The 10,152-nt window shown below is 40.0% G+C and overlaps 1 protein-coding gene across 1 annotated transcript; it reads right to left on the bottom strand.

Annotated features, from left to right (window-relative positions):
• Positions 1 to 324: 324 nt before the first annotated feature.
• Positions 325 to 6,024, bottom strand: LOC117565444 (T-box protein H15). The gene is made up of 4 exons (XM_034244535.2): positions 5,466 to 6,024; positions 3,383 to 3,857; positions 2,175 to 2,460; positions 325 to 1,560 (listed from the first exon to the last, which is right to left on the bottom strand). Exons 1-4 carry the CDS (start codon positions 5,698 to 5,700, stop codon positions 742 to 744), a joined length of 1,815 nt encoding a protein of 604 aa, XP_034100426.1. The 5' UTR covers positions 5,701 to 6,024; the 3' UTR covers positions 325 to 741.
• Positions 6,025 to 10,152: the final 4,128 nt, after the last annotated feature.

Below are 10,152 nucleotides of genomic sequence, written 5' to 3'. Positions count from 1 at the left end.
ATTATTTTCGGTTGCCTAAAGAGATTCGAAATTTCCTCATTTCGACTTTCTCACACATTTTACTCAATAAAAAAATCATTGCCAGACCATGTTTGATTCACATATTTATACTTTTATTGTGTTTTTATGTTTTGTAGTTTTTTTTGTTTTTCGTTTAATAAATTTTCTTTAAATAGTTTTTTGTGTGTTTGTTCACATTGAATAAACATATATGTATTATTTTAGTTGAATTTTCTTTGTATTTTCTTGTTTCGACTTAAATTAGAATTTTCATATAAATAAAACTAACTGAAGCGTCTATGAATTTATGTTAATACTATGAATATATTATTAATTTATTTATATTTATATATTTATAGATAGCATAACTAACGTTTAGTGTTTACAAAGATGAAGCAGATTTAAATTTTTTTTTGTTGTTTTTGATTTTTTAGAATTTTGCTTTAAACTTTACACTGAGATGAGTTTTCGAACAACATTGAAACATTTTTACAATATGTTTTAACTAATTTACACAAAAATTTACTAGCACAACATTTTTAACTGTACATGGGTCGAAAATGAAATTTTATACAATAAAAAGAAACGAGAGTTGAGAGAAAAGAGGAGAGAACGAGATATATAGATAGTGTATAACAAATAATTTATAACATTTACTTTGTTGAGTTTTTTTTTCTTTCGCATTCTTCTTCTTCTTTTTTGGATTAATACTGTTTTTGGGCAAATGCCAGCCTGGTTTGTCTAGTGGGCGGGGCTGCGAGAGGCGGGCGCTGGCGGCGATCCCGCTCCATGGGGCGGCGGCGGCGGCGCTGACTGCGCTGGCAGCTGATATGGACTGAAGCGTTGAAATTGCCGAGGTCGCATATCGGGCGACGGCGATCCCGACGATGTGGACGAGGGGGTGGAGGCTGTTGGCGGAGGCGGTGGTGTGCGATTCGCCGCCATCGCTGCGGCGGCGGCTTGAGCTTGCGCCTGCGCTTGGGCAGCGGCTTGAGCGGCGGCCGCCTGCTGATTGGCGCTGGCCAAAAAGCCGGCGGTTAGCTGCGGCCATTGCTGCTGGAACATGTGAAAGGCGCCAAGACCAGGTGGCGGGGGTGCAGCGGCGGCAGCTTGATACATTTGCGGCATCATGAGCTGAGCGTACGGCGAATTGCCGCCAAACATTTGCAGATGCTGACGCGCTTTCTCGAACAGCGCCATCGAGGCAGGATCGGCGCCACCTTGTTGGGCGGCAAACTGTTGCATCAGCGGATCGGGGAACAGACGCAACGGGGAGCGCAATTGCTGCTCCAGCAGCAATGCTTCCATGGGATCGCGATCGAAGTCGGTGAGACGTGACGAGTCACGGAAACCCTTGGCAAATGGATTTGAGTCGATTTTCAATTTGGTAATCAGCTGATTCTGATAGGCGGTGACAGCCGTGAACACTGTCTCCGGAAACACATAGGTCTTGTGGTCCAGATCCTGCAGCTCCTTGGGATTGCTGGGAATGCTCTGGCCATGTGCCAGGCGCACCAAATGAATGCGCGGCTGATAGCGATGCATCGAGTTGAGCACAATCTGTGAAGAGGGAAAAAAGAATCGGGAAAATTTTCAAGTTAGTTGAGGTTTTTAAGCGACTTTGATTTATAGAAATATTTTTGCTGAACTGCCTTTTAAATTACATAAGCTTTCATCTATATAAAAATTGAATCAGCCAAATTCTTAAGTTGTCTTTGGGTATTAATATTTACAGAAAAGTTTTTGACAAACTGTGTTGAAAATTAGCTTTGATCTACATACAAATTAGATCACTCAAATTCCTAAGTTCTTTTAGTTTATTAAGAACTTTAATGTATAAATAAGTATTAGCTAAACTGTGAAATTTTTATTTGAATTAGCTTAAACATTGATAAACTTAAAAACTGGTGCTAAGTATATACTTAAAGCTTCTCTCTACTCATATTAACTGCAACTGTTGCTTGCACATTTTTATTGCATTGCTCAGCGTTAAGCCAGTCACAATTATCAATCATTTAACACGCGTCTATCGCGCCTACAATCTCGATTCTCAATGCCAAGACTCAGATATCAATCTACCTTACTCTCTCTTTCTCTCTCTCTCTCTCTCTGGCTGTCTGCCTGAAAGTCTGTCTTGTGTTTTTCTGTTTTTGCTTAGCCTGAAGTCAACTCACCTGTCCGTTCTTATCCATTTCGTTATTAGTCAGCTTGACCTTCTCAAAGGAGATAACTTGTTTGCGCAGCGCCTCGCAGCTGAAGGGGCTGTCTGGATGGGAATAGAGACGGGCCGGAGGCGCTGGGTCTGCCTTGCCAGCCACCAGCCATGCGGACCGATGATATGCATAACGATAGCGTTTCGAGTCCATTGGTATTATGTCCAGCAGCACGGCATAACGATCGGCAGGTTGTATCTGACGCAACGGTCCCGAGAATGAAACGCGCACCGTGGGGAACATGCGTCTGCAAAACGAGAGAGAGAGAGGGATAAATATAAAAATAAGATTTTCGTTTTGTACAAAAGATTTCTCCTTGTTTGTTATTAATTAAAGTCAGAGAGCCACACACACACACATTACACTTTCTAGTAAATACTTTAATTTATAACCCCCCCTTAGAAAGAGGGAATATTATTATTACTGGTATTATTCTCTATTTTTTTGTTGGCTGCTTTGACAAGTGCACACAAAAGGGGGAACAAACTCTTTAGCTATGGCATCCTGTGGTTTTAATGCGTTCTAAGCCTGCGTGTGACATAACCTGGCCTTAAAAGAATGGCCCAGGGACCGCCCTGTTTGTGTGTCTGCGTGTGCTCTAAGGTGTGATTTTTACAATATCATTAAAGGGCAGAGATTGAGTGTGTGCGTGTGTCCTCCTCTCCTGGGTCCACAAACTAGTTCACTAGTTCAGCTATGTGTGTGTGTGTGTGTGGTCACTGGGAGCTAGGTGTGGACAACCCGTGGTCATTGTGTCCTGCCCTATCCTGCTGACAAGAGCAACGCCCAGAAAACGACAAAACGAAAACGAAAAACGAGCAACCAAAAAGAAATCTCTCCTCATGTTGCAGAAAATGCGGTCGAGACACAGGTAGAATCTGAGTCCTGGGGACCGCACACAGTTTAATGGTTTCTTTTATGTGACGACTGCATGAAATTTGTGTTGACATTGCAAAAATTTGCTATGCTTAGAAGTGAGTCAAGGTATGTGTGCGAGGGGGGAAACGCAAAGTGCAACGGAAATGTGAAATGTGAGCTGACAACAGTTGCACAAAAAGAGATAACTAAACACACACGATGTGTTGGAATATAATTAGAAATTGTCTGGTACATTCCTCTTCACTGTTTTTCCTTCCTCCCCAGTTTAAGTAAATGCCAATTTTGCTTACCTTCCAGTTTTGGTAATGATCATCTCGGTGCCCAATTCGTGAAAGCGATCCCACAGCTCTTTGGTCTCCAAATGGCATTGCACCGGCTTGAGATCATCACAATTACAGGAACCAACAATTTTCGGTGCCTTCTGCACCGGTTCGGGTGTCAAACGCTCCTCGCTGTCCTCGGTACCCGGCGATTGCGGTGGCGTCGAGCAGCGTCCTTGGCTGCTTGTGGAGCTTGTGTTTAGCTGCGATTCAGTCGCTGAATTGTTGGCGCCGTTGCTTTGGCGACTCTTGTGATTCGAATTGATGTGTGCCACACTGTTGTTGTTGTTGTTGCTGTGGCTGTGGTTGTTATTGTTGCTGTGGTGATTGTGATTGTGATGATGATGATGATGGTGGTTAAGACGACGCGCCTTTGTTGGCGGCTCTTCAGCATCGCTGCAGTCAACAACATCAACGTCAACTTCATCCTCAACCGAAATGGGACCTGGGAAGTAGCAAAAAGGAACAACGAAAAAACATCAAGAGTTAGTAAATTGAAAATTAAATGAATGAAGCCGATGCAAATTGAATGAAAGTACATGTAATTCTGCAGTCCATTTGTTTCGGCAACATGTTGCTAATTAATTGCACTCTCTTGCAACATGTTGCTTGCAGTGACACAAGACACAAGAAAATTGAAAACTTCTACACGACAGAACGTCGTCGTCGCCTCATTGTCTGCGGCGTCATATGTAATTTCCGTTACGTTTCCATTTACAGTGGAATAATTGCCGCTTAATTGGCACTCTTCAATACGTATTCTTCAACCGAGTCGCTTCGTTTCAAGGTGTCTCACAACAGCAATCATAATCATTGTAGTCATAATATTATGTTTGAAAATTTCTATAAATGTTTTAACGACTTTATAGAGCTGCTGCTGATTTGCTTTGTTCGAGTTGCTGCTTAAAATTAATAAGCTTTAATTTTATAGTGTGCGCTCTGCATCGACTGAAAGACCGACCGACGCCTTTGCCCTTTGGGTGTTAAAATGCAAAGTCGGCACAAAAACTCAAATTTATTTTTGTGTGTTTTGTCGCAGCTTGAGTCAACACACAGTGAAAGAAAAAAACGAGTCGCCTCAAGAAATGCATAAATAAAGTATATATTTATGCATACATTTAATAAATAATTTGAAGCATTGGCATTTGCCGTCGCTGATTTTTGCGCCTCGTAAAATTAATAAAAATTGTGAACGCTAATTAACATAATTAGCAGCTTTTGTTAGCTGCTTTTTGTTTTGCTTGATTGCCATCAATGAATATTTAAATTTTTTGTGTTTTGCAACTAATCGGAATACGCAAAACTAGTACAAAAGTTCAATAAGTGGCTTGGATTTTGAATATTATTACGGTTGTGTGTGTTGTGTGTGTCCCCAGCCCCTACCACACCCTTCTTATCCCCCCACTTGGGCGTATATTTAATCGCGGATGCCGTCGGCTAGTTGCAAACACGTTTTTCCTATATACGAGTACAAGTTGGACTCTGATTGCATCGATTGACCGACCGTTAATTGTGCATTATAATTATAGATTGTCTTGTTCTTCTATTGCAACGCCAAGCGACAGCAACTTTAGTGTTCCTCTCTGTATATATGTTGAGTAATTGTGGCAACAATTTAATTTGTTGCAGCTGAAAGGCAAGTGCACTTTGCAAAGCAATATTCTAATAGGACTTAAACAGTTACTAATTTGCAAGCAAGCCGACGGCTTCAGTTGTGGGCACTTTGCTAGCACAGCAGCTGATAATTGGTGCTACAGTTTAATTGCTGCTAATATGGGGTTAATTATATGACGCAATGAGCTTTGATACTTTTTGATTTAGCAGGAAAAACTCGTGTGAATACCCATTGAAGAAAATAGCAAAGCAAACTGACTGTTAAAACGTCAGATCTCTCTAATTAAGTATTGGTTTTTGCTGGCAAAATCGAAATGCGTTAATTGCATTCAACTTTCAGAAGTACTTTAAGCTTGCTAAAGACACTTTAAACATTTGCTGCCTTTGTCAACTACAATTTATATTGGAGGGGCTTTATCATTTTGTGTTATCAACTTACTTGCACTGCGCACTGAGGACTCCCGACTGGAGGCATCCTCGCGTGCCATGATTGCAGCTATCGAGAAATCCGTTGCTGAGCCGGCGGCACTTTTGTTACTCGTCGTTGTTGTTGCTGTTGCCGTTGCCGTGGCTGTGTTGTTGTTATTGTTATTGTTGTTGCTATTGGGAGCAACAACAGCGGTGACAGGCGGCAGAACGCCATTGCATAGATACGGATGTGAGCCGACAAGCATTTTGGCAAAGCTTTTTGCTTTGGAGAGAGTGTGTATTGGAGAGAGAGAGTTAAAAACACAGCAGATAATTTGTATCTGATGGATATTGTATCTTTTTTGGTGGATCGCGGCACTTGTTAGCACTTGAGACACTTATGAATTTTGCAGCATTTTTCGCACTAAAGTAAACACTTTGTGTGTATATAAAACTGTGTAACGGTAAATGCAACACACACGCATAGGCAGTAAAATCTGTTAGTGTGTGTGTGTGTAAGTCACGCGAGTTCTCTTGTGTAGTTGTAGCTAGCTGTTAGCTGTAACTGTGTGTAACTGTGAAACTGCAGCGCAACGCGGATTGAGTGTGTGCGCAACGTAAGACAGGCGACGACGAACTGAATTCTGTGTTGGAAATTGTGAGGGAACTTGGCGAGCTGCGGCGGCAAAACGGCAGCAGCGGCAGCAGCAGCGACAGCGACAAACACAACAGCAGCAACGACGAATGGCAGCGGGAAACCAGTTTTCCAACTTGTTCGCCACAAGTGCGAGTGAGCCAGCGTATCGAAGAGACAGCGCAATGAGAACGCACAGGAGTGAGCAGTGCGGCAGCTGTTGAATGTGTGCTGGAAACAAAAATTCAACTCACATTTTCAATTGGGAAAAGCAACGGCAACGGGGAAGTTGTATGCGAGTACGAGTGTGTCTGTGTGTTGATGAGAGAGAGAGAGAGCGTGATGGCAATTAAGTGTGCTGTGGTGCTTGCTGTCATTGCACTCGCACGCATGCGCTGCTGCCGGAGCGAAGTGCTTGAGTGGGAGTTGCGCTCGTCGCTGTGCTCCTCTCGCGTCGTCGCTGCGTGTTGACGGCCACTCAGCAGTCACACACACACACATACGCGGCCTCTGCTCGACGTCGTCATAACTCATTTACAATTAAAAATGTCGGCGCTTTGCCGTTGCGTTCGCTCTCACTCTGCGGTGCTATCTCGCTCTCGTTCTGGCACATGCGCTGGCATTTATGAAGTGCAAACGTTTTGCTTGCGGTTTTTCATGTTTCCTCTTGCTGTTGCTGTTGCTGCCGTTGTTGTTGTTGTTCTTGTTCATTTTTAGACAACTTTTCGCCGTTGTCGTCTCTTGTTATCTCTCACTGCGGCTGTTGTCGTTGTAGTTATTGTTGTTGTTGCTGATGTTGTTTCTCTTGCTATTCCTCTTTCCGTTGAGTGCCTTTCGTTTCACACAATTCCAACACGTTCCGCTTTGTGTTGTACATTTGAGTGAGTTTCTTTGACCGTTCCCTGTCTCTCATTTTTTTTTATTTTGGTGTTTCTCACATACTCGCAGCGTTTTTAACGCTTTGGCCCGCCTGTCTGCTAATTAGCAACAGTTGCATTGCATTCATCGCACGCGTCGCATCCTTTTTTGCCTCCTTTTTGGGGAGCAATTTCAAGGTTATACTTATGTTTAAAATGCAACTTGTTGCTATTCAAATGTAATCTTGTATTGAAAGAATTTTATATCGCTATAGAAAATAATATATATTTGTAGTATTTTCAACTGTATTTAAATTACAGCACATTTGAATAAGATGGTTCAAAGAAAATATTTATGAAATGTATATTCTAAAATACTTCTAAATATTTTAATGTTACTAAAGAATATATTTGGTAGTATTGACAGTTTTTGAGAATTAAAAGAAATTCACATTTCAAATTTTTTGCTATTTTGCTTTAGACTCATAAAATACTTAAGTTTATGAATAATATACATAAATTCATAAATTTATAAAGTGCTTTATTTTATATATCGTTGTTTATCTGATTATCTGAAAGTACTATGTATTTATATAGATTTATTGTAATTTCAATTAGGATAACTATATTGAATTATTGTATTGAACTGTAATTTCTCTTCTATACTTAGGACATCTTAAGAAGTGGTTAATAAATTATTTCGTAATCAGAAACATTGTTAAAATGTTTTAATAGTTTACATGAAGTAAATATTAGTTATAGTAATACCTCATTCTGTATTAGTTTTAATAAGATAGCAATACCTTTTAACTACCCTTCACTGTGAACCTGATTATAACCTATATATTATCGAAACTATTACGAAACATTAATAATTTCTATGGAAATTGTCGCTCGAGTTGCTGCTGTAAGTGAATGTTTCCATTGCCTCTAATTACGAGTCGGCTAAATGCTGATTGCAGCACATTAGCAATTTCTGTGTGTATGTGTATATGTAGTATGCATATTGTTTTTGTTTTCGTTTTTTTTGTACTGTGGTATTGCAAAACAAATAATTTCAAGTTGTAAGTAAATATGGAGTGTGGTCGGGAATATGGCTGAAACAAAAGCAACCACCAAAAGGCCAAAAGAGCAGCTCAACAAAGTAAAAACCGGACATGACTGGCATGCAAATAGAGTAACGCCCATTCGTTTTGCTCTGCAGTACGCTGTCATTTTGTGTAATTACGCAACTCAAATGCAAACGCAAACGCAACGGTTTTGCAACTTTCAGAAAACCTTTGCATTGATTGGACGGTGTCAACAAATTGCAGTTCTCAGTCTTTCACTTGGAACACACTGAAGTCAAGACCTTTGTCAGTGCCAATTAACCCAAAGACATTGTATGTAATGCAGCAAAGCAAATCTTGCAAGTGACAGTCCGTCAGAATTCATTACACGTCAGAGATCCGCCAATTATCAAACGAATCTGATGTAAGACTCACTGTGTTACAGTGACTGCTACTAACAAGCGCACTAATCCCGCTTATCCGCTGGCCCTGTGCTCTATGCTCTCTCTCCCTCTTTCTCCCTATGATTTCAGTAATTTGACACTTTTATGCGCTAACAAAACACTCTCAAGAGTCAACAAACTCAATAGACGAGGGTTGTCCCTTTCATTATAGGAAATAAAATGCAGTCTCTAAAAAAATAGAAAATATAATGAAATTTCTATAGGTATTTTACTATGTTGCGACTTTTTGGAAAATTATTTTTTTTAAGATCATTACAATATGTATTTTAAGAAAAATGTGCGCGCTTATAATGATTCTACATATATTCAAATGGAATCTTTGGTTTATTTGCTTTAAAGTAAGCGCAACTGAACGGAATTTGGGTATTTATAAATTGTTTACAATACAATACAATATTTTAATTTTCGTAGACAAAAATCTGCTAAAATGTTTTTATAATCAAGTAAAATATTTTCATTATTAAATGTAAATATAAATGAGATGTTGATTGGAATTTGAGAAGTTGAAAATTACTTTAAAAACATAAAACAAAAGCGTGATATAATTTTCATCGTAAAATATACCCTAAAATGTTGCTATCATCATTTTTTATTTAATTTAATATAATATCTATATATACATTAAAATTTTATCATATTTCTTTATTTAATTTAAAATATCTTAAAATATTAAAACTGATTTTTAAAAGGAGCTTATATTCTATGTAGCTACTGCTTTTACAACCCTCGTAAAGTACAAGGAACAATCATAGCAGCGTCAAGTAGGGCAGGGAAGTGGGCATGTCACACTGTCACTGTGACACTTTCGCCAAGGAGCCGCGTCAAATGCTCAAAAAATCGTCGTGTGTGTTCCGCGTTCGCGCTTTAGCAGCTTCCTTCAGCCAGGATGTCAGGCATTTGAATACTTGAATACATATGTGTGTGTGTGTGAGTGTGAGTGTGTTTGTGACATCGGTGGTAGTCGCGTTTGTCACCAGAATGTTGCAAGAGGGGCTCAGAAAGAAAAACACAAGTTGTGAAAACAAAAGCAAAGCAGCCGCTGGCAGCCCTAATTTATTGGTCTCCTCTTAACCAGATGCAGTTTAGGGACAGAGAGACAGTGAGGCAGAGAGACAAGGCCCAAGCCAAAGAGCCACTTGTGGCGCACTTGTAAAAATAAACAGAAAATTTCGCTTGTTAATTAGTGCTGTAAACTGTCACACTGTCCGCTTTCGTAGTCACTCTGACTTTCTCCTTGTTGTTCATTCAAGTATCTTCTTTGTCGGCAATACGCTCAATTGCTCATTAATATTTTAACGAGATCTTTTCGGCATTTTCTTTTTTGTTGTTTTGTTGTTAGTGGAGCGAAATCGAACACTTTCACTTTGAAATATTGCCGCAAGGACGACTTTTGGCATTCGTCCTGGTCCAACGACAGCGTGTATCAACAATGCGACATTTGTTGGTCATTTAATAACCAAATTTCGACCACCTACGTTGCGGCAACTTTGATTGATGATCAGCGCCTAGAGTTCAGCTAATGGTTCCGCTTAAGAAAAGAGAGGAAAACGATTAGAAATTCCAACAGAACCCCACAAAAAAATCTATTTCGAAAGCGCTTCTTCAATTTGTGGCACATCCGCTTTTCCCTTCTGTGATACTCATTTTCTTATCGAGTGGATTTTCATTACAATTAAATGCGAGTACTTGACTTTGTTTCGAAATCTAGACAAGC

Source organism: Drosophila albomicans, chromosome 2L, assembly GCF_009650485.2.
Source record: "Drosophila albomicans strain 15112-1751.03 chromosome 2L, ASM965048v2, whole genome shotgun sequence".
In the NCBI taxonomy this organism is placed as follows: Eukaryota; Metazoa; Arthropoda; class Insecta; order Diptera; family Drosophilidae; genus Drosophila; species Drosophila albomicans.
Note: the sequence above shows the minus strand (reverse complement) of the source record. Positions and strands in the feature narration are given on the sequence as shown.

Excerpts from the sequence above, each read along its gene's own strand:
- LOC117565444 (XM_034244535.2), bottom strand. The coding sequence starts at position 5,700 with ATGCTTGTCGGCTCACATCCGTATCTATGCAATGGCGTTCTGCCGCCT. Across the intron at positions 3,858-5,465 it reads GTCCTCAGTGCGCAGTGCAA|GTCCCATTTCGGTTGAGGAT; the intron begins GTAAGTTGATAA and ends GCTACTTCCCAG. Across the intron at positions 1,561-2,174 it reads AAATGGATAAGAACGGACAG|ATTGTGCTCAACTCGATGCA; the intron begins GTGAGTTGACTT and ends CCCTCTTCACAG.